The sequence below is a fragment of the Anoplophora glabripennis genome, unplaced genomic scaffold (assembly GCF_000390285.2).
Source record: "Anoplophora glabripennis isolate ALB-LARVAE unplaced genomic scaffold, Agla_2.0 scaffold727, whole genome shotgun sequence".
NCBI classification, from domain to species: domain Eukaryota; kingdom Metazoa; phylum Arthropoda; class Insecta; order Coleoptera; family Cerambycidae; genus Anoplophora; species Anoplophora glabripennis.
In genome coordinates this window covers 198,891-224,236 of record NW_019416835.1, presented here as the reverse complement: position 1 = coordinate 224,236, position 25,346 = coordinate 198,891, and the positions used below count along the sequence as shown (strand labels likewise).

The 25,346-nt window shown below is 32.2% G+C and overlaps 1 protein-coding gene across 1 annotated transcript in view; it reads left to right on the top strand.

The window, feature by feature from the left end:
• LOC108914689 (receptor-type tyrosine-protein phosphatase S-like) overlaps positions 1-25,346 on the top strand; it is a 41,368-nt gene that overhangs the window by 13,043 nt on the left and 2,979 nt on the right. The window contains exon 2 of the mRNA XM_018720540.1: positions 20,601-20,785. Coding sequence (XP_018576056.1) covers positions 20,601-20,785 — 185 coding nt within the window. The remainder of the gene's footprint in view (positions 1-20,600; positions 20,786-25,346) is intronic.

Genomic DNA, 25,346 nt, shown 5'->3' with positions numbered 1-25,346 from the left:
CTCCACAAAAAATATCACTTGCCCGGAAATGATTTCATATCTTTCCTTTTCTGTTCAGAGTCAGAGCCATAGTATTTATACTTATTTGCCTAAATATTTAATTTACACTTGACATTTTTCAAAAAGTATCCTCCGCTGTATACCCTTACTATACGACGTCCGCAAGCGGCAGCGCAACTCTATTCTTTCCGCCGTAAAAATTCGTCCAATTGTCAAATCGATTTTGCATATCCGAAAGTACAGATTTCCATTCTCTTGAAGCGTTTACGTGAACCCTGTACAGTCGATTTATGACCGTTCTAAGTCACTCGTACCCCATTTGTCGGATACAAATCACCGGCAATCCTCGAGAAAGGACGGTAGAAGTGTTTCTAGCCCGTGACTGTGATGTACTAGTATTTTCGTTGCATTGTACAGGCCCGATCTTCCAGAATATAGTTTTACAGAATCGTTTCTTTGCCTCGAAACCAGACGTAATTATTAACACAACTGTACAAATAAACGAAGATTTTAGTTCCTACATATTTTGGAGTAAAGGATTTGGTAAAGGGACCTCTGGAAATATTCAGTGCCGCCGCTGTAAACGTCACAGACACACCGCAGAGATGGTGGTTTAATGTCAACGCAAAAGGTCCGAGAGCGGTGCATTTGAGTAGTAAAGACGGGTTTCTAACGCAAGCGAAGCCCTGTGTTAAGCTTAAACAATTATAAAACGTTTGTAGCGAAATGTCCCGCACAAACACGTCTTCAACTAGACGAGCAGTCTATTAAATCCGTTAACCGATACTTCTCAAAATCGACCTACTATTCCATAAGTATAAATTAGGAATCGATAGAAACCGGTCCAATGAACAAGCAGTTATGTAGAAATGTTCATTTCCGAAGGTTGTAAACATGAAAATGAAAGCCAACCACCATTTAAGCAAATATTTTTCTCTTATGTGTTCGGCGTCCGCTTTTATCATTATTACTCGATTATCGCGTTTTTTATGAAAGATTCGCATAATGTTATATCCTTTTCGGCTATATCCTTAATCTCGCAAATATAATATAACCAATTCGTATACGGTAGTATTATATTATCTTTTAAAGGGATATCTTTTACCGATCTTTTGGATTGTGTTTCATCGATTTTAAAATAATAAATATTAGAAAACTCGTTAAATATTGATTTTGAGCGCAAAAAATGTTTCTAATATCACCAATAACACTAGAAACAATCATTTCACAGTAATGACTCTCCAGAAGTAATTTTTAATTGAGTAAACTTCACTTTTGTCAAATCAAATTAAAAGTTTCCTTCGTAAAACTCCTTCGAAGAGATAGGTACTCAAAAGAAGCCAACTAATTCTAGTAAATGCCACCGTTTCTAAACTTCTTTTAGCAAAGTACCCACTTATATTTGAACCACTCCAAACGCAGAGATATTTTTGAACAAGTAACGTTCAAAAAAAATTGTTATTTTGAAGTTTATCACGTACGTAGAAAATCATTAAATTGCAATCCTATACAATGTGGTAGAAGTTTGACTGCTATTACTTCAGCACAAGATAAATTAAGTAGCCTAATTCTAGACCCCCTAAGACGATGGGGGTGAAAACTGGATCAAAGTCAATGCTTAGGCATATTCATGGATGACTAAAACACAACCTGTACATTAGTCAGTGATTGGACCTTTTAACTTTCGTGCCTAATTAAAATATACCCTGCATATTAGTAATTGTGATGGATTTAATATGACATCGCTAGTTCAATATAGAACAACGGTTTTCTCTCGACAATTATGTCACCGTCGCCTCGGGGGGTGAAAACTAGATCAGGTCAGAATTAGTCAGTGATTAGGCCTTTCAACTTCCACAACAATTCCACATCATCCGCCGCGAGTTACTTTTGTTGAGCGGGTGTTCGCCGCACAAACAGTACTTGACAAGTAACCTACCAAAAAACTCGAGCAGTAATCAATGATAGATGAAATACACAAAAATAAATAGTCTGTTGATGGCTTCCAGCGATGAAAAACATTAAAATTCACAGTTACTGTCTCCAAATGCGGAATAACCATCGACGCACTATCTCCCTTCACATGCATTGTAGGTTGCCTACAATTCATGTATTTGTAATACATCATTACAGTACCCTGTATATCGTAAGTGAAAAATTATTCAGAAAAGTATTGAAATTAATAAATTTGCAATTAATGTGTAGTTTAGAATTATGCCTATCTCTATTAAATTCATGTGGCACATGTATAGAGGGAATCCCTTGAATGTGATGGATGTATTCACTTATTCCGTTAATAAATCACTTGTATCTTAATACTATGCGTTGCTTGTAATGTTTTCTCAAAAATAATCCAGTGAATTTGTGGAATATAATACAAAGTGGCAGTAACTACTACACAATTAGTTATCAAGCAATATCCCATTATTTTTAGCTTAACGTTATCCGGAATATTTAAAGGATCTCAGTTCTGATTTTAGAAAAGTCCATTATTCAAAATAACCGGTCCCTACCCAAGGGAGTAAGTTTAAAATCTTAAATCAAAACACTTCATTTATAAGGATTTAAAAAAGAACAAGTTCTGACGTAAAACACTGTGAAACTTGCGAAGGATGAAAGTGAGTTTCAACTGTTTTTCTTTATAGAAATTGGTTTATTCAGAGAGTGATATAAAATAATGTTTTAAATTTAATTTTCTGTTAATCAGTATAGGCGCACCTATTTCTGTGTTTACATTAAAACATTATTGGCTTTTTAGTTTAAAATATTTTACAATTTAATACGCTTTATTCGGAAAAACACCAGTGTATTTTATAATTGAGTGATATATCATGAATGAAATACGGCTGATATATTTCATACAAACGCAAAAACATATCGGAAATAGCTTGTGTCTAATTTTTAATTTATCCAAAAATGAGAACGATGACATTTACTATTTACGAGTATATCGATACTAGATAAATGCTCTCAATTTTTCTTGTAGCCAAATAACAATTCCATAATTTTTAATTGATACAAAATTTTGCAATATATATTCGACTTTTGATTTGAGTTACCCAAGACCCAATTTGCTCTTTAATATTTTAGGGCTCAAACATTATGTATAGATTTTTATAGTTAATCCTAAGTAAAGTTTTTCTGGGGATACATTTAAAAGGGCTATCTCCGGAAAAGTTATCTGAGCAATCGAATCCCCTGGGAAAAAGCAAAGGAAAAAATGGATAAGAAAATCTTTTGAATTGTTTCAAAGAAATAAATTGTGACGTGAGATCAGTTCCGCCACAACTTCAGTAACCAGAATCCTCTTGTATCCACGTTACAAATGTTTTATATGAAATTAAAGAGAACGCTTTGACTAGCGGGGACCTAGAGATAAAAAGGCAAAAACTTCGGGACTACTACGTTCACGTATTGTTGGGTACTTTATCTAAAATTGGTCGCAGAATCATAAACGGTGTATTTAAACTTTTATAGGAGTTTGTCAAATTGCATAAAACTTTTGCGGAGCAACATTTTCGATTCTCTCTGTCGCCTTCCCAAGGGTCACTTCATCATTGGTATCTCCAAGCTTTTTCCGGATATTCGGTCAGTTATTAAATTTCAAACAATATACTACCAATTTATTTTTTATGACGCCATTTAAAATCCTCATCTGTAACTTTAATTAAATATACCTATACTTATACACAGGGTGAAAAGTTACTGTGTAGAATATACCTACATATACAGGGTCGGAAAGTCCCCATGGTACATCGGTCGTTACGTGAGAGCGATAAAGTAGGTCATAGAAATCCATGCGATAGAGAAGGATTGCTATAATGAAGGCGTCTCCACAAATAAGATCCACTTCCACTTGTAATTCAGCGACCGGTGGTCATCTTTGTTTTCGTCGTTTGGCTTTTCTTTAATAGATGTCACTACTTATACAATTGCGACTTCGGTATTCCGATATGTTAATACCATACGTTAATAGAGGGCAGCACAACGCGTAACAAAGAAAACTTTTTACAGTACCTAGTAGATACCTATGTTTGTAAATCTAGTGACCTTGTTTCCCCTACTGAGAAGTTATTCAAATGGAGTATAGTGCTCAGTTGCATTTAAAGTTCATTTAGTTGTTATTTAAATATACTTTTTAAAATCTGTAGATCTGGCATCACTCTTTCTAGGGCTGCCCTCTGTTAACGGATTGTATTAACATATCGGAATACGAAGTCGGAATTGTATAAGTAGTGACATCTATTACAGAAAAGGCAAACGACGAAAACAAAGATGACCANTTTTGATGTTTTTCCCTGCAAAGTGAAAAAACTGTTTTCCTCACTTATTTGTTTAAATAGAAGTTAGCTAATAAAAGTTTTTGACTCACGAGACGAGAGATGTCTTGTATTATGTTCTTTTAGACAATTTTACAATAATCTAGCGGATAGGACTTTTTTCGAGTTTCTCTTTTATTTTCGCTAATTTTCCTGGTGTAAAAAGTTATTTCCATCGAAACGATTAGCCCGAATATAAAGATTCAGTTCATTATGATGAAAGAGCCATTCCTGACAATTTTGCAACTTTCCCTAGTACCATAATTCGAACGAAAACATCCATCAGTAAAGTCACGTTTTTTTAATATGCTTCTACAAGAAAAACATTACAATTTCTGAAAACAAGGAATCAGGAACTAATAAGGCAAACTTGGTGCAAACTTTATTTTATGTTCAAGAATATTTTAAATGTTAATGTTAATTTAATGTTATTCAATAAGTATCGCCTATAATAGTTCACCTAGAAGTAGGGTATTCCGTAGTTAAAAATTTGATTGTTAGTGATATCAGTTTTCTTTTTGTATTTCTTATACGTTTTTTATATTGCTTTGTAAAATAAAAATTGTTTCCACCTTATAGCAACCAGAGTTAATATTTTTTGAACAAATGAACTGTCTGTTAATTTAAGAATTGGTGTATACGAGGTTTACCATTTTACATAGTTTTTATATTATTCTTGAACATAAAATAAAGTTGGCACCAAATTTATTCATATTTTCTACACCATTTTTTATAACGGCCTTATTAGTTCATGATTGAATCTGTTTTTAGGAATTATAACGTTTTTCTTGTAGAAGTGTATTAAAAAACGTGACTTTAGTGACGGATGTTTTCGCTCAAATTATACGAGGGAAAGTTACAAAAATGTCCAGGAATCGCCTTTTCAATATAATAAACTGAAACTTTATATTCGGCCTAATCTTATAGAGGGAAATAACTTTTTCTTTATAACATTTCCCCCTAGGGTTGAAAATAAAGGTACTTTACTCTTGGGCCGATTCGCAGTTTTCGTCTGCCCCTCGTATATAACACACGTTTTATGAGCTTCGACAGGCTCTATTTTGATTTGACGACATGCAGAGACAACTGACAATCGAAGGAATTTATTAAATTTATACATAAAGCTGCAAACTTTTTGGATAGCGCTATACATATACAGGCTGTTACAAATTCACTTCTCACTACAGGGAAGAGAAACCGTAATTTTGGAAATCCTTTTTTGTTTCATTTCAGGCTTGTTTGAGGTGATATTGAAAAAAGAAGAACACTTTCTCATGGCCACTTTTTGTCCTCTATCAAATTTTATATGTAATGTTTCGTCTCTGCAAGACCATCATCAACTTCATTTTTTTAAATACGACCCTAGAAATTTTATTACCTACATTTTTTGCAAGCCTTCATGATCCCCAATACTGTACTGCCTCAGCCCGAACCAGATTCAGACGTTTTGTCTCAAAAAATTCATCTTCAGTATATTCCTTCCAAATTTATCTAAATTTTTAATTTAGATTTCTTTGTTTATTGAATTATCGTACACTGTAAGTGTCATTAGACACTGTGAAATCTATCTAGTTATTTAAACTGTTTGGACATCTATCTAATTGTTGCTCAACAAAAGTAACTCGCGGCGAATGGTGTAGAATTGTGCATGCGCTGAGACTAAAGCGCGCCGTTATTTCAGGTTACACTAGCTTCTCCAGCAGCGAAGAACGAAAATTACTAAAAAAAAGGTTAAAAAAAATAAAGTTTATACGACGGAATTTAAATAAAAAACAAACTGTTGATAGTGGTTTCTAAAGGTCAAAGGAAGCATCTGTATAAATATGATCCCCACTCAAAGTTACACCCTGTATATATATATATATATTGAAATATGAAATATGAAAATGAAAATTATTTTCATTTTCATCGTATCCACGTACCACATTGCCGACTAAAAGTATTATCCAGACACATTTACAATATTAAAAAACGCAGGCCTTTTTCAAATTTAAAATGAAAAAAGATAATATTATATTATGAAAATATGTCCATTGTATGACGATTGATGCATATTTTTAAAATTTTGACGTAAAATAGTTGTTGTTTAGGTTTTAATTTTATTAATTATAACTATTTTAATAATAAAAGCCTTTTGAAAAAGTTCTTGATCAGGAACGAAACGTCAAGAAAGAAATCGCTGCTGTTTTTTATCCTTTTTTTTAACTGACTATCACACCAGAACCCAATTCCCAAGAAAATAAATATATTTTAATATTAAACAAAAGGTTCAAGAAAATTTCAACTTTATANTGTTTATTAACCGATTTTAATTTAACAAGTGTCATTTTGTAGATAATTTTACTCCCTATAAGCTGTCTGAGAGTCACTTTCCGCTAAAATTGATGGTTTCCCTGCAAAGTGAAAAAACTGTTTTCCTCACTTATTTGTTTAAATATAAAAGTTAGCTAATAAAAGTTTTTGACTCACCAGACGAGAGATGTCTTGTATTATGTTCCTTTAGACAATTTTACAATAATCTAGCGGATAGGACTTTTTTCGAGTAAAAACTTAATTTGGTCTATCGCATTTTGAACCTCCGAATTCAGTCTTGGAGCGAAAGCCCCCTCCCCCACTTTTTGTGTTTTGAGTCACTTTTCACGCGTGCGAGCGACAGATTTTTCGCTTATTTATCGATGTTGCCGATAACTTATGGATACGAACATTTTTTCCACCTTAGAACTCGAAAAAATGAAGCCACTGGATCAAAGATTATTGCTAAATTGTTTATAAATTAACGGTAAATGCCGATAAACTCTGACCGCTGATATTTCGAGAACCAATAAACGGAATTTAATTTTTTTTAAAAAAAGAAGCGTCTTTTCGAGTACTTTAAAATTATAAATTTTGAAAAAACTAAATCGCAAATTGACAAATGTAATCTGATTGTATAAAAATTAAAAAAAAGAGTGTTAACTTTAAAATTTACTGTGGCCGTCCTAATCAACTGATTTCAATTTTCTTAAAACCATTTTTAAGGTTGAGTGGTCTTTTCTATGTGAAAAAATTCTCAATTATCTAGATGCTTTATTTGAGGTTGTGCAACATTTTGAAAATTCGAATTTTTTTTTTTTAAATTTTTTCAAAAAATTATTTTGCGAAAACTATGGAAGTGATTTTAATAAAATTTGCTGTGTTGTTTTATTATAAGTAACATCGGTAATAAATTTAAACATTTTTAACTTACAGTATCTTGTGCAAAATTCAATTGTAAAACTTTTTTTCTTTAATATTCTACCAAAATGCATAGGTTCTAGATATAAGTTAAAAACTCTGCAATTTTGAAAATGTTCTATAGCAACGTTACATGCAAAATTAAAATGACATGAGCTTTAACATCACGTAAATACACATACGTATAGTGATTCAAGATCTACGCTAAAACTAATTTTCTTAGACAAATAATTATTTAATTTTAAACAGTGTTACCAACTAGTGAAACAAAAGAAAGAATAGTAGTGTTATTCTCAACACGGATTGGCGACTCATATTTAAATCGTCGTTAGTGAGTGATATTTACTTTTTATTATTCGCGAACTTTTGCCCATTTCTAGGTAACCTACAACCTACAACAGTGACAACATTTCCCATTGTATTAAACTAGTTAGTCGTTAACTAGAAGGTTTAACTAAGGAGTAAACAACCTTGATTGTTCGCGAGCCCCCATTGTTAAACGGTACACGTTCGCTGATCGCTATTTTTTGCTTTTCCTGTCATAATTTTTGTCTCTTCATTATGTAATCCGGATTCGCCGTACAAAGCACTTAAAGCAGACCTTAATTCGTTATACTCTCGGGAGACTGGCGATGGAATGGTAGGACAAATTTTTCGAGGAAAGAATATGCCATCTGAATTCAGTTCAAGCGCTTCAAACTGGATTGTACAGGGCGTCATTACGACATGTGCACAAAATGACGTAACCAAATTGATCCCTTTTACCAAAAAATTGCATCAGTTAAATATTACTACTCGAAAAACGTTTGTCTATGTAGTTGACAGGAAATTAATTGTATATTTAAAGTGCAGCAAAAGTTACTTTCTAACCCATACTCCCAGTCAGCTCCGGCTCATATACATCCATGAATATAAATGAGGGTAGACAGATAAATCAGAGATATACATAAATTATACGACTGTTCGTCCCACGACTATTATTACAAAGTCGTGAAAGTTACAGTGAATTTTCAGGTGTTTATTCAAAGTTAAAAAACCAAACGGAGGTGCTCCGTTTGTCTGTCTTATTTCCAAGATAAAGATTGTTTAAGTATGATGATATGCTTCTATTTGAATTTATTTATTTTGTATTTCCATAAATTTTGACTAAATGCGACTCGCTGGTTCACTTTGATTCTAAAGGACGGAGAAAAGGAAGTTGGAAATTAATTTTGATTATATAAAGAAGTACATAAGAGCCATGTGAATAATTAACAAGACATTTAGAGTAGAAAATTTACTCATATATATTCTAAAAATACAACCTTTATGCGAGCGAAAAAATTTCATCATGTACCTGGTACTCGTTAAAAAATGAGGGAAATTAAATTTTTAACCAGTCGACTCAATAATGCTCTTTAAAAGTCCTTTGATGTAATTTTCTTTTACCCTTTCAATCTTCACGGTACTTGTTGAGTTGCCACGTTAAAAGTGGTTACAATTATCTGGAAATCTAATTACAAAACAAGAACTGACAAAGCGCAAACATTTTAAAAATTAGTCAGCTACTTATATTGATTTTTAATTTATAGCTTCGGGCTATGGGTTTAAATGAGCCCTTAATAGGTTTGATTTAATTAAAATTCAATCGCGCTATTGGCGCCCACTAATAGCTTATGTTTTGTGCCCAATAAAAGCTTTGTTAGTGTTAATAACGGCGACACGCTCCAGAGATAGACTAAAAATGTGGATACAATATACATTAAAATTTATAGTAAAAAGTGGCGTTGATACTCCACCAGGTAATATTTAAAAGTTGATTTGTTTAGCTATCTCGTAAAACATACAGTTAGCCAGCTCTCCAAACGCTTGCATAAAAACAAGCAAACATGTTATGATTCAGATTAGTGTGTTTACATTTTGAGTATGATGTTCTCTGGTCACTTTATTTGGTGTCATCAATTGCTTTTAACTTGTTTGGGAAAGTTATTTTGACATTGCACGCTCTCAATTAGACAAAAAGTTATCCGTGATGACATTAAGGTACTTCTACTATCTAGCTAGACGGAGATAACGTAAATCTTATATGTGTACGTTAACGTTATATTTTATCTCCTTTGTGGTTATGTTATCTGGACCGTGTAAAATAGCAGCCCATTCGTCTCCCGAAAATTGGTATTTTGTTTCACGGGGGACCCAACTGAAGCACCTTCAGGATATATCCTATAAACTAACTAAATTATTATTATTCTTGCGTACTTATCACCTTTGAATTTATTACGTTTTATTTTGTACATTTTGCGTTCCTATTAGTTCGGGTAATTCAGTCATATGAGATTCGCAATATTTCCCTCTTAAGTTCTAACAACGGTTATTTGTAGTACCCCCAGAAGTCTTGAAAGATCGTTTCCATTACAGCCGAAATTAATTTTAATGTTCAAACCTTACATTTTGTAAATTAAATGGTTCCCTTTCACTCCCCTTCCTCGATAACTTGAAAGTCTTGAATATCATGAAGTATTTACTCTTCATAATTCATTCCCATGTACGTCCCTGCGTTGTCCAACCCCAGGATTGATATTAATTTCACTAACATAATACAGGGTGTACAAGTATATCCGAATTAAGTGGATTTTTACCTTTAATTAGATAAATTAATTCAAGTCTCTTCACTCCGCATCAAACATCTGCAGAGATACTTTAGAACGGGTGATTTTTTCAAACTTCAACATTATCGCCCCTTATAGTTTGTCTACGTATTTAGTTAACACCCTGTACAATTGTCACTGTTAAAATTGATTGTTTTCCTGGAGTTTTGTTTTGTCAATAGTTTTACCGATGTTTTGAAAAGTCGAAGCCTCAATTCCTGCCTCCGATATTAATTGTTTCAATGGAGTTTGGCGACGGTAACGGTAGCCTGGAGGAAGCAAGAAAAGGTGGCAGCACTACTTCGAGGATGATAATTCGATGAAAAAGGTTTGGGCCATAGGTAAACGGCCATATTGTGAAGGTTGCAGGAGGAATATACAATAGTGCTTGTTGAACGGTGAAGGGTGGCATATAGCACAACACGTTGGCGGGGATTTTCTCCCGGATTAAAGCGGGAGCACGGTGCACCACACATTTGCAGATGTAGTTTAGTTAAACCGCGAAACGGAATAATTAACGTTAGTTTGTATTTACGTTTGTTGTATGCGCTCTGTATGTGTTTCAAATTTTGCTTAGACGATAATAGTAACTGACTTAGTACTGCTCCTTACTTTAAAACATGTCATGAACTACTCTTAACACAATGCGACTGAATTCAACATTGCCGTGTATAATTTTTATTGCTTGTGTAAATCTTAATTGGAATATTCTAGTGAATAACAATTCCTTCAAATGTTAGTTTAAGTTGCTCTTTATGAGAAATGTCTCAGAAAGAACTATTTTAACTAACATTTGACATTTTTTGGGTGCTACGCAGGACTATTTTTAAAACTAATCGTGTCGTGCCATTTGTCCCATATGATTTACATCTATTTGTACCAATTTGATTTAGTAACTTAACATATTTCGTGTAAGAATATTCTACTGAGAGCTAAATTCAAATTTGTGGCAATAAATATTGTATTATAACCTTAACAATTCTGTGATTACTAAAAATAGCTAGGTGATTAGAAGTAACTTTTAATAGTTCTTCCATTTGAAAACTTTATTATTAAGTCTTTAACTGAACAGTCTGTAGGTTGCTAATGTTGGAAAAAAGGTATATATATATATATATATATTTTGGTGTGATATATACTAAAAATTGTGCAACAGCACTTAATAAACATGTTAAAGAAAAAAACATAGTTTCAATTTTGATGAAACTAAAATTCTTGTCAAAGAACCAAATTATAACAAAAGATTAATCCAAGAAATGATTCATATTAAAAAAAATAAAAATAGTATTAACGACAAAACTGACATTAAAAACTTAAGTCAAATATATCATAANCTCTGTCCACGGATTGTATTAACATATCGGAATACGAAGTCGGAATTGTATAAGTAGTGACATCTATTACAGAAAAGGCAAACGACGAAAACAAAGATGACCACCGGTCGCTGAATTACAAGTGGAAGTGGATCTTATTTGTGGAGACGCCTTCATTATAGCCATCCTTTTCTATCGCATGGATTTCTATGACCTACTTTATCGCTCTCACGTAACGGCTGATGAACCATGGGGACTTTCCGAGCCTGTATATTTAAAATTTTTCAAACAATTCACTCGTCCCTCAGGTGTACTAGTATTTGTTGAACTTCTTCAGCTTCACGGTGGTTTCTCCAAAAAAATAAGTGAAGATTCATTTTACTTTTTTATCGAAAACAACAGTTCTATATTCCAGAATAAATTTCGTATTAAATTATGAATTGTATCCGATTTACCTATACGTATATCGAGACGTATATATAAGAACGTATCCTAAGAACGGTAATGTGATTTTTTACTAACATCGGTACGAGTAGAATGAATACTGATTATTTCAACGGAGTTCGTGATAATTTGGGAACAACATCCATTGCCCTGATTGTAGCAATCTTCATTAAACCGAATGACCATCGATTTTGTGGCAGTCTTAGCATCGATAATGGCTAAACCCTTTACTATTAATTAGGAGATTTTAAAACACGCTCCTGCGATATCTTACGACGTACTGCAGCTAGGGTAAATGCAACCCCTCTTTATCCTTATAGTCTAGTTGGGGTCGATAGTTGCGGGCGACTTATTCTACGCAGTGCTTTGTGAAAAAAGTAATTATTATCCGGAGCACCGTCGCCGTCCGTCTGGTCGTCACTTTGCACATACGTAAATGAATATCTCCTAGTCAAAGCCATATTTAACTTGCAAAACAATTTGCAATTAAAAACGGAACGTCTTAAAATTTAGGATGAAATATACTCGAGCCCCTCATATTTTAATTATATACTTTTCAGATAAAAAGGAGAGTATTTATTTATTATTATCGAATGCTTGCTTACACTTTTATCTATCGAAATAAGCTTGAGGTTATAACAACGAATATTGTATAAGATAAAAAAAAAACGACCAACTTCTATTCATATTTGAGCGTACTCATTAAGTTATTTTCGAAACCGACGAATTTCGAGGCTTCATTTAGGTTTAAATTCAACAAAACAATTTAATTAATCTTTAAGAAATGCTTAACGGTGGCTCGCAACCACGAAAGCAACTGCAATTTTACAGGATCTGGGTTTAAGAAGATTGCGTGTGAAGAAAGTATACATATACCTGTTTATTAAAAATTTTTTAATCAATGATTATTTGAAAACAACATGAATATATTTAATTTAGTGAATGTAAAGGTTAAAGATCGGAATCGCCCTGTACGCCAGACGAACGTAATTTATCAAGCTTACTGAGGATCAATAACATTTATGGATCGCATAGGTTTTTGCTGTACTACTCGTGTATTGATTAAATCAAAACAATATATTGTGTAGTACGCAGGTACATTAATACCAAGTTTTCGTGGAGATCCTCTAACTGATTGATAAACGCCGATAAAATTTGTATTATCCGTTGGAATATTTGTTTCTATTTTCTTGGTAACAATCGTGGGTATGTCCGAACGACGTTCATTAAAGCGCAGCTATTGATATCCGCGGTTGAGGCGACTTGGTTGCTTACTACAGACATCAAAGCTGCAATTAACGTAGAATACGGCACTAGTAGTTTAATTACTGGACACACGTAGCCCGTGTTCAGGCAAATATGCCTTGTTAATAGATATCTTTGCACAAAACGCCACAATTAATAGCAGGAATCCGTTTACCTATATACACGATGTTTAAAACTTTACACGTTAAAAGAATATTGTTCGTTCAATAATTACAGAACAGTCTCAATAATACGACCATTTTAAAAACCATGTCGAAAATGTTATAAATTTACAACAAACTAGTTTTATGTTAATTTTCGCGATACATTATTTTATAAAATATAAAATGTAATTAATTTAATTTTGCACACTTAATAAACATCACAGAAAGAGTAGACTACAGTATTTTTAATACGTATTACCGTATTACAAACTCTTAAAGATTACAAAGCCAGCTAAACAGTGTATTTTAGACCTTGTAACGGCCAATACTTTAAGCTATTATTTTGTTCGAGTTTGCCTTTTATTAAGTCTTGAGAAAACCACGAGGCAACCACATCTTTTGTGCAACTCGGAATAAACCCTTAATAATATTATCGATTTTATCGACTACAAGTGGGCTCGTAAAATGATTATAAGAAAATAAATCAGTACTACGTGTTGAGAGCTTACATCTTCGCTTTAAGAACAAAATAATTAAATTTCTGTATATAACACTGAAATATATTTTCATGCAGGTAAATATCATATAGGTACTACAAACATAAAAATTGTACTTACACAGTTTTTCGTCGATCACTTCTAGCATTGATGAGCTCTGGAACAAAACAAAAAATCTCACGTTAAAACGTAAACTTGGATTGGAAGTAGAAAAATATTGTGTAAATATAAAAACTGTATTCACCTAAGCATTCTAAGCAACAGTTTTTGATGCTGCTTTGTTCGAAGTTAGTTTTTTCTCCTAGCATCGCTGAGGCACCAAAACTCATTATAGACCAGCGCGGACCTGTTTGGAGGTGGATGTGAGAGGGGGCGGGGCATGCAAATTTTTTGTAGACTACCTTCAGTACAACTCACATAATAAAAGTGTAGATCCCTAGATCTGGGCGAGGTCCGGAATATTTTCAGAATTGCAAAAATGTTTAAAAAATTTAAAAAAATATATAGTACCTACTATTTTTTCTTAATTTTATCTGTATTTAACAAAAAAATTAATTTCTAAATAATAATTATTTTTTTTTTAATTTGTTTAAACAAAAATAAAATAACTAAATACATTCATATTCAGTGTTGAAATATATACATAACAAAAATTTTTTCATTGAAAAAATGCAATAGCACAGGGTAAAATACACAGTTTATTTAATGTATAAATAATAAACTTTGTTTATAACAAAATATGTGCAAATTAGACAGTTGGCATTACGATATTCGAATTCCTTGGCTCGCGAGACATCGGATTAAAAAAAAGGTNAAAGGGCCATAAATGTACTAAAAATTGTGCAACAGCACTTAACATGTTATAGAAAAAAAACATAGTTTCAATTTTGATGAAACTAAAATTCTTGTCAAAGAACCAAATTATAACAAAAGATTAATCCAAGAAATGATTCATATTAAAAAAAATAAAAACAGTATTAACGACAAAACTGACATTAAAAACTTAAGTCAAATATATCATAATTTAATCAAATAATAATAATTACGTTTTAGTTATTTCCACTGATTATCATATAAACAAATAATATTTAAAACAGTTTTCTATACCTACATTTAAAATATAATGTTCAATAAAATCACTAGATGTCCTTTCTGTTTTTAATTTTACGTATCCACGTACCACATTGCCGATTAAAAATATTTTCCTGGTACATTTCGACATTTTTAAAAATGCAAGCCTTTTTCAAATTTAAAATGAAAAAACACAATAATATTATATTGTTATAATTTATCCAATACGATGATGACTGATGCATAGTTTTTTAAAAAAATTTTAGTCTAAGGAAAATGGTTGTTTAGGTATGTATTTGACAAAATTATATTTTTATTAAATTAATTGTAATTACAGGAAAAAGTCTGTTTGTATTTTAGGTTTTATTTAATTAACAATTACAATTTTAACAATAAAAGCCTTTTGAAAAAGTTCCTGATCAAGAACGAAACGTCAAGAAAGAAATAGCTGCTGTTTTTTATCCTTTTTTTTAACTGACTATCACACCAGAACCCAATTCCCAAGAAAATAAATATATTTTAATATATATATATATATATATTTTTTTGGCTTTATATATATACAGAATAACGTGTACAACGGAACACCACAGATTTGTGGACTCAAAATAGGTTTAAAAAACACTCTGTATAACACCAAAATGTGTAGATCGAAAATAAAAGTTCACACCCCAAAAATTATCAAAATCGATTAATAGGTATTCGAGTTATTTACAAAATTCAAAAAAATTTCACCAACTTTGAGGCCATCTAGCGACAAAACTATGCGATTTCGGATATAGGTGAATTAGCCCACGAATCTGTGGTCTTCTGTTAATGTCAGTCCAACCCTCAGGGACAAAAATAAATCCTAGGACTACTGTGACTATCGCCTTCTTTTCGACAATGTCCAAACCATAGAAACGTCGAAATACAAGGATTTCTTTAATTTTTTGTTGTGGTCACAGAAAACATTGCTACCCATGTAAACATCGTAAAATGTACCTTTTGTGTTTTTTCTAGTACTAGTACATACTCGTATTATAGTTCAGGAAGCGTAATGATAAACATAACAGGTAAAAACATACTTTTTTTCTTATTCTAAATGTATTGTCAGCTTGTAAACTGTCTTACACTCTGCAGAAAACTAGTATAACTGATACAGTGAAGAGAAATTGTGTCTAACTTGCTTAGATTTTGTAAAACTCTCGACTCTCTTAAGCGATTTGTTTTATAAAATTAGTATGAGCGCAATTGTTTTTTTAGTTGTCTTTTTTGGTGGCCCTTTGTGTTTTAATAAGAATTTGCGTAATAAATCTTGTACCTATTTGGAGCGAATTCAATAAAGACATTTCCATTCTTGCATATCCTACCCAGTAAGCCGCCTAGCCGTAACGGCGCAGGGGCACATAATCCGAAAATATTAATGGGCATTACTTTTTGTTAGCATAGATACATTTTCTCCACAGAGTACCTCAAGCAACATTTTTCTTACAGATGCTCCTCATTAATACCTTTCTCTCGATAATAGGATCAGGGAAATTTTTTTCTATGAAAATTGTTAAAATATGCGTTGTGAATTTTAGTCTATTGCAGTGGCAACATTTCATGATACAAAAAAAGTCCAGTACAAATAGATGAGGTTAAAATAATATCAGTTCCTCATATAAAATTTTTTCATACGGGCCTTCGTTAACAAGTTACGGGCCTTCAAATGTGAAAATTAAAAAGTTATTTTTGTTTACATCCTCTAAACTATTCAATTTATATGAAGTACTGATATTACTTTGACCTCATCTATTTGTACTCGATTTTATTGTATCAAGTACCGGGACACCCTCTATATTTTGGCCTTAAAATTCTGCCTTTTGTAACACCCTGTATAGACATTCTTACAAGATTTTTTTTCTTTGATTGAGGGCTATGATAAAAGAAGCCACGAAACGGACACACTGTATTGCAGTTTTATTATAGTCCTTTTAGGTATATCATTATCAACTATCTTTGCAATCTCTTTCCACGTTTGGCGTCACAATAAATATTGAAAAAATAACATTATATAACTTCTTTCTCCTTCAAGTAACATTCCTGTCTATGGCACGTGAGACGCTACTTGTCAAAGACAGGAACAACTGTCACCTGCGTGCAAAAAGCGAGTGAGTTTTAGAAAGAAAAAGATACGTTGAGAGTTTCATACTCGACTAATCCAATGTTTTATACCATCAAGTCAACTATAGCAAGGGTGACCGACCTAATTTCGAAAGATAAATGAAATCTACATCGTGTAACCTGCAGCAGGTCCTTTTTGGTATGGTATGCTCAATTTAATTAACGTGTAACGTAGATAAACATGGAAATAGAAAATAACGACTACGTTGCATTGATTTAATTGCAAGAAAAACTATAAAAAATAATATATTGATTAAAAACTAAATGAAATCTAACTAAACCTTTAGAGTTCTAATTTTACTAATTTTTGATTTTTTTACAGGAAAATGAGCATCCAAATAAAACATTTGTCCCAAAAATTACCAAGTCAAAAAATTGATTAAAATCACCAAACAACCTCACAAGTAAATAATTATGTACTGACAATATAACAGATTTATTTATATCGGGTGTTCTCAAAGTTGAGTCATTTATTTTAACAGCTGGTAGAACTCGCAAAAAAGTCGATTTACCAAAAATCGTTTATATAAAAGTTGCCAAATAAAGCAAGATGAAATTTCAAAACTTTATAATAGAAACCCGATTTATTGTCAGTTTCGACCACTGCGTTGTAAAAACATAAATGGTAAACAAATGATAACAATTTTGAACAATTTTTGTACAACAGGATTTTTATAACTCTCTTCTCTTGCAGCTTTTATATAAACGATTTGGTAAACGACTAAAGTAATGAATAAAAAATAAATGACTCAACTTTGAGAACACCCTGTATAAAGCCGACATGACTTTGCCCTAAGGTCGTGATTTATTGAAAAAGGTTTAGAAACTTACAGGGAGCAATATGGAATGTAAAATTACAATTCTGACGGTAAATGTTTTGCATTTTCGGGTTTTTGATAGTAGAGAAAATGCCGCGTATATTTTTTTTAAGTGGGTAGTACCGCATTAATTAAAATTATTGTAGTAAATGATTAAGTAGGCTTAAATTACAATTATGTGTCTTAGGTGGAACAGAAATTCCGAACAATATTAAGGATCCGGTAATTGTCTTTCAACCAGAATGGGACACATTTCTAGGAGAATTAATGATAAATGACAATGTTGCTGAATGAATGCCATAGCGTTAGGCAGTAATTAGAACTCAGAGAGGCACAAACAGATATTAATTTAGATAGTTTTGGTCATTAAGTTTTTCTTCTGTTTATAGTTTTAACGGTGGATTTGTTTATTTGCTTCATGGTTCGATTTTTTCTATTAAAAATGTCATGATGAGAATTTTGACGTAACTTTGATCTTATTGCTTTAATAATTTTTAACTTTACTAAAATGTAATTGCCAACGTCATTTATGAAGGCTCGTAGTTACACGTGATTTTTAAAGAGAGGTTTCCAGTTTTTTTAATAAAATCGAAATGAATAGGAATTGAATTGTTTTTTAATAGTACATATGTTGATAAATATTTAATTCAGTATCACCAGAGACAATATAGCTTATCGCCACAGACTTGCAGGCATTTTAACTTTTTTAATGATTTTTTACTTTAAACATATTTTATATCGGCAAGTTTTGATGTAAAAAGAAATAAAGGAAAAGTCGTACATTTGTATTTGAAGTTTTTTTTCTATCTTTAATTATTATTAAACTTATAAGAGGATGTCAAAATACAAAAAGCCTGTACCTACATTCCGCGACGTACTAATAACCCACCTTGTATATTAAATAAATCTATCATCATCAAATATTAAAATATATATATTACAAGCTGTTTAAAATATCATTACAAATTTTGTTTATTTGGAAATATATTTTCAGCAGTATTTCAATACCAAAAAATGAAAATAGTAGCTCATTAATGAAATTATGATTAAATAACCTAACTGTAACACAGCTGCAGAATATCATATGAAACTACATAGATTGATTCTTTAAAAACATTTTTATCAATACCTACATCATACATTTAAGTAAATGCAGTAACGCAAAAAACAGATATTGATAAAAAAGTGGACAAAAGAAATCCGTAAGTACGCCTGGCAACATTACCAAAGTCTTGTTTATATGTTGCTAGCATACGCGTAGGTATGCGGGCCGCTGCATTTGATTTTTCCTAAAATTCTGCTGGTGGTGTACTCTGGCAATTCGAAAATTTTAAACTGTTGGCCTATTCCAGTAGCGGTCTGTGGCGATAGCTATTTTGTCTGTGGTATCACTTTGTCGATTTAAATTTTTCTGCGTATCTAATAACATCCAAGATCACTGTTATACAGCGATAAATTAAATAAATCTGTTTCAGTAAGTATTAAAATGAAAAGAAAATGGGAACATTACTAGCATAAACTAATTATTAGATAGACGTAGTAAAATTTGAAAAAAAAGTCCCTGACGTGTCCAAGACCTACGAAACATACAGACAGTTATATGTATATTATTAACTAATTTGATTTGTTTTCAGCTATATCGTATACATTTCAGAGAACGATTTCGAACTGTATCAGTCGAAAACGGAGGAACTAACATTTTTAACAAATTGGATCGGACTTAACTTCTCCGACATAAAAACAAAATCAATTATAGAGAAAACATCGACTTTTCTATAACTCACCATAAAACCCTTGTTTTACTTCCAAATGCTGAAGGGGATGTTTGCATTTGCATTTTATTGCGAGAAAAGCACGTATTCCAGAAATGGTCCCATTTTGATGTTAAATATTTTCCTTTCCTCAGCAAGTCCTGTTTAAACTCAATAATTCTTTGTTTTTCTAATCACTTCTAATACAATATTTTCGATAATAGTTGGATGTCAGATCATGTTTCATTTGTTAAAGATACACTTAGTTACAAAATATCGCAAATCATAGTGTCTATAAAAGTAGTTTTTGTACCGGAACAGTACGATATACTTGGGTATAATTTTAGTTTTATGTAGACTTGAGAGTTTCCTGTATCAAGATTTTCTAGATCCTTGCAAATTGAGAAACGAATATTACTAACCTAGCATTTTCAGCGTAATATAAAATAATGCTGCTCTCGCTAGTGTGTATTATACTGGAATACACAAACATCATCATTTATATAATACCCATCTACCCTGTATCTAAACTGATTGCCAATCAGCTTTTTATTTTGCTTACAGAAGTAATTGTTTGTAAATATGTTGTTCCGTTAACATGAAAATTTTGATAATTCGTCGTATTTTAGGTCAACAAAAGTTTTAGTTTACATTACAAACTACGTAAATACCTAATTCCTCAAATACACATACAATAGCATACAATTTATTGATATACAGTATTTTTAGTATGAGAAAATGAGAAAACAGCTAAAAGAGTATTTACTGCTCGAGATACAGGGTATTTTGAAAGGATGGCCAAAATTTGATATAAAAATATTCTACTCCACGCCCTGTGTCTCGAAAACAAAAGACGTCGGGTTCCTGGTCAATAGTAAAAATCGTCTTATTCCTGTATAAATTAGACATGGGAACCATGCAACAGTAAAACATTAAATATATAAAATAAATAGGTAACCGAAATAATGAAGATTTCTCTTTTTTTTCTAGTTCCTGCGGGTCACGTAATCGTAACGAATGCCAAAAATGTGTCGTCGAGCTCCGTTTACTTCAGTTGGCTTGCTCCACCGCCGGATACGATATTTGGAGAATTTTTAGGCTACCGCATTTCTTACAAACCGAGAACAAATCCTGAGGATAACAAGGAAATTTACTTACGAGATCCTACGGTCACAGTGAGTATCAACATATTATTTTTAGTGTTGGGATTTGCCTTAACATATTCAATTATCAATTACAAATGTACCTACTGATCTTTCGATTTAACACATATTCGATTTTTTCCCTGTTTCTAGAAGGACTAAACATAAGAAATTTGAAGATGCCGATATCTCCAGACATATCTGATCTGTTCATAATTGCTTCCAATGAACCTTGGTCGGCGGGAGCGGAACCAATTTGTGCAGGAATATTAATTATGTTCCTGTTAAGTAAATTAAAAGGAAAATATGCATCTATTAGCTACGACGATAACTGGGAAATTCACATGAATAGTATCTCAGCAACAATCTCTTCCGGTTAATTTTATTGATTAATCTGATTTTGGTTTTCGTTTCTCCCTTTAGAAACATTTCTTGGTTGTTTTAATAAATCGTTTCCATATTCACGTTTTGCCTAAACCGGTGTGAAATATATCTCCCAATTTCAGCGCAAATAGAATTTGCATTAATTTCAGCTTGTAACAAAAATGAGTCTCATTCCGTACAGGGTATCACTAAATAACCACTTAAAGCATTCAGTGCCCAAAAATAATTCAAAACTCCTGAAGTCTATTACTTTTATCAATAATTTTGAGGTTATTTATCCTCCAGTTAAGGCTTATGCGTTTTTTCGAAATTACTGTATATTAAAATTAAAGGGCAATCCGTGAGAAATCCGATACCAATTTCGGCACCTACGCCCTAGGACTCGAAGAACTTTTTAGAATTTTCAAGGGACAAACAAAAATTTGTATTTTCGTAGGTAGATGAGCAAAAATTAAAATATCTAATTAATCCACTCGAAAATCGACGAAGACAGAAAATCGGATTAAAAAAACTCGACAATAATCTCGATTTTAATGCGATGAATTCGAAAGTAACTAGTTTACCCGTATCTCGTTTACTTTTCGAGATGCGGACAAAAACACGCGAAGAAATTTCGAAACCTAAATTCTACACGAAGTGTTTTCGAAATCGACTCCTCAAATTGGTGTAGGAGAAAAAATACGAAAATAATTTGGATTTGTTCGTACCTTGTTCACTTTTTTCGCAATGTTTAGAAGGACACCAAGGAAAAGTAGTGAAAACCAGAAAGTCATCAGATCAAATCCAATATATTTTTAGTCCCAAATTATGTAGAAGGATACACAATTACATTGCACTGAAATAATTAGTTTGGTAAAGGTCATTCCAAAAGTGGTGATACAAACAAAGTTTAATTAAATGCAATTGTACATCTTTGTTAAATCATACACCCATTAGTTATAATAATTTTCCTAAGGTGAATTATCAATAGCTCCTTGAGGGCCACTTAAGCACGCCATAATCATATACGTGTTGGTCGGGATTTCGGGTCGATGCCTGGGGAACAATTACACTAAAATATGTAACGTTGTTACAAAGTTGCACTACATCGCTCTAAAAACATTAACACTAATTTAGATAAAACTCGGGCACCGCCACAAAAAAATATATCCTTTACGTATATCTACATGACGTCTCGTAACACGAATATACTGAGTGAAAAAAATTTGAACGATAATCGCTTGCGAATGTGTAAGAGATCAGAAGCAACTAAAATAGAAAACAAAGACAAACGTAGAATATATTTACCCAGAATTAACCCCATCTTATCTGTTTCAACCGCGGTCATATCAGAACTGAACTTCCGCTAAACAAACGCAACAGAACACGAAATGGGGGTGAAATAGGACAATGGTATTCACCATTCGAGTCGTTATTTTTTTTATGGACACCACAGATTCTTGATTCAAGCACGCAATATTGGAGTGGAATAAAAAACAATATCTGGGTTGTTATAATAGTGTCGGTAATTAGGTACCTACTATTTTTATTTGATTCGGATGAATCAAATAAAAAGAGAGACTGAAAATGCCACAAACCACATTTAATTAAAAATACTATAAAACGTAAGCAGTTGTTATTTTGTAAGGACTACTGTCACTAATCCGTTTGTGAGTAATTTTTCGTTGTTATCGGTGGCAGACTTATTTTACGAACTTGCGAGACTTTCTTGTCTCACTATATTTAACTTTCCACGCAATAGTTTCTTACAACTGGCACAATAGAGTTCTGAGCCATTAAATCGCAACTCCGGAAAATCGCGAATCCACGAGTTTACTACATTCCGAAGGATCCGTTCCAATTTAATCTACCGTCTATTTCATACGTATCATACAATGTCGCGTAGCGGAATCGAAGAGAAATAAGTTTTTATCCCTCACCAACACAGTAAATGTTAACTTTAAGCAAAGAAAATTAATTACCTATTTACTCCCGCTTATGTATAGCTTACCTACTCGTTGTTTTGGAAGCGAAACGATATTCGAGCCGAGCGATTTACAAAAAACACATTTTACTATTTAGATAAACTCATAAATGTTATTCAACGTTTTCCTATATCTTTACCTCTTTGTTTTCTAACCACGTACCTGCTTTGACTTTTTTACTCATGCGATTGTATCCAGGTAGGTACGGCGTTTCCCCTCTCATTCCGATATTTGAAAGGGTTTATCTAGTTCTTGTTTATTAAACACGGAATGAGGCAAAAAGGTCCTATTTACTTACAAGATTAAGTTAACGCATCTTATACAAATTCTTTATTAAGTATGTACCTTACATACTTAACGGATTCTATTCAATTCCACACAAGGGGTAAATTTGGAATATTATAGGCTTGTCAGTTTACACGTTCGGGGCTACAACTTTGACATACGTTACATACAGGGAACGAATCTTTGACTTTTACCACTGAAGTTAAAAATTTATTGCCCAAAAGTTTTCTATTCCTTTCGGCTATCTATTTGGGCACAAGGCATTTTTATAATAAATAACACCTGATTTTTACGAACCTCAGGACCTCAAAGTTTGTCGGCTTAAACTTACTACTTAAGATATTAAACTTAATTATTTTTAAGTAAACTTTCCGGATTTCCGATTATCTGAAAATTGTTTGTTTGTTTGGAATGAAAAAATATAATTTGACCTTCAACTATTTTTGCTAATGTTTCGAATAGACAAAAATAATCTTCAATTTTAAGCTGAATATATGAAATATATCATGATGTCGGCACATATGTACGTTTAAACTTAAATAAATCTGCATTTATACTGGCAATAAGTTTAAATAACTTAACTTTCAGTGGACAAAAAAGAGTAATACGCTGCTCGTACTCGTATAAGAGAAATTTAGCTTAAATCGAGTTACTTTACTGTTTGTTTAGAAGGAGAACTGCTTTAACCCAAAGCAAGTTTAAGCTCAATGGGCAGTAAACCTTACCGCAGCATGAATACAATTTATCTCTCTAAATATACTTAGCAAACTTGGGAGAGGTATGGCAAATTGGTGACGACAAACAGAAATGTACCGAAACAGTTCCAGAGATTTTATAAAATACCTAAATTATATGTATATCCAAGGTAACAGATCAGTTTAAGTTTGAATATAGGAAGTGTTTCAGAAAGGAAAACAAACTGGCAGAACACCCAATACAATACTTCAAGTGGGATGTTATCCAACTAAACTGCATCGCGAATTTCTTTCCGATTTCGTTTTGACAGCATTTAAGTCCCAAGGAATATAAAATGTGCGTTGTGACGACATTAAATGAAAATATCAAATCCTACGCCAAAAGTAGGATTGATTAAATAAATTAATGTCTATAGTCGCAAAATAAAAATGATACAAAATTATTATTGAAATTCCAAATATTAATAACGACTAATTCGTTAATTATGTTTCTAGTCTTAAATTTTCAAACAATACCGTTTCCTTATAGGTACGTATAAGCAGGTTTCACAAACGAAAAACGTCTACTTTGTGAAAAATTGTCCAATCTAGCGACCTCTAGAGGAAAACGCGAAATCATTGAATCAATAACGTAGAATCCTAACTAAAAAATCGGTGCAGAAATCGCTAACAATTGTGCAAACAGACATTTGCTAATGTTTCGCTTAGTGTCGTCATACGCATAATATAAAATAAGAAGAAAATTACCGATTCAAATTATCAAATTTCTTAATAAAAAATATAAAATAAATAGATTTAAGATATTAACATTTTTTTCATTTTCGTTACAGTTGAAAGAAATTAACTTCGCATTTAAAAAATGACGGTGCTAAGTTCAGTTTTAAGTATTGGTTTATCCAGTGAAATTTAAGAAGTGATATATGGTAATTTATCATTGAACTAAGAAAGTAAAAGCAATTCTAAGCCTACTTAATCAAAATGTGTCATATAATGTAAGATTCACGTCTGTAACGGCAACCAAAATGATATATTGACTTTTTCGAAGGTCCAACTTTGTGTATATGTGAAGTTTGCGAGTAATAATTCAGAATACAGAATTAGGGCATGTGTGGCTCTATTTTATATACGTATCTTAAAAGTTCGGAAGGGTACATTTGAAAGTTCTCTTTCGAAGAATGCTTCTGCTTCTGTTTTATATCGATATATAGCATTTACTTACAATTTAAATTAACCGTAATACTTATTTAAAATAATTTTACAAATTTA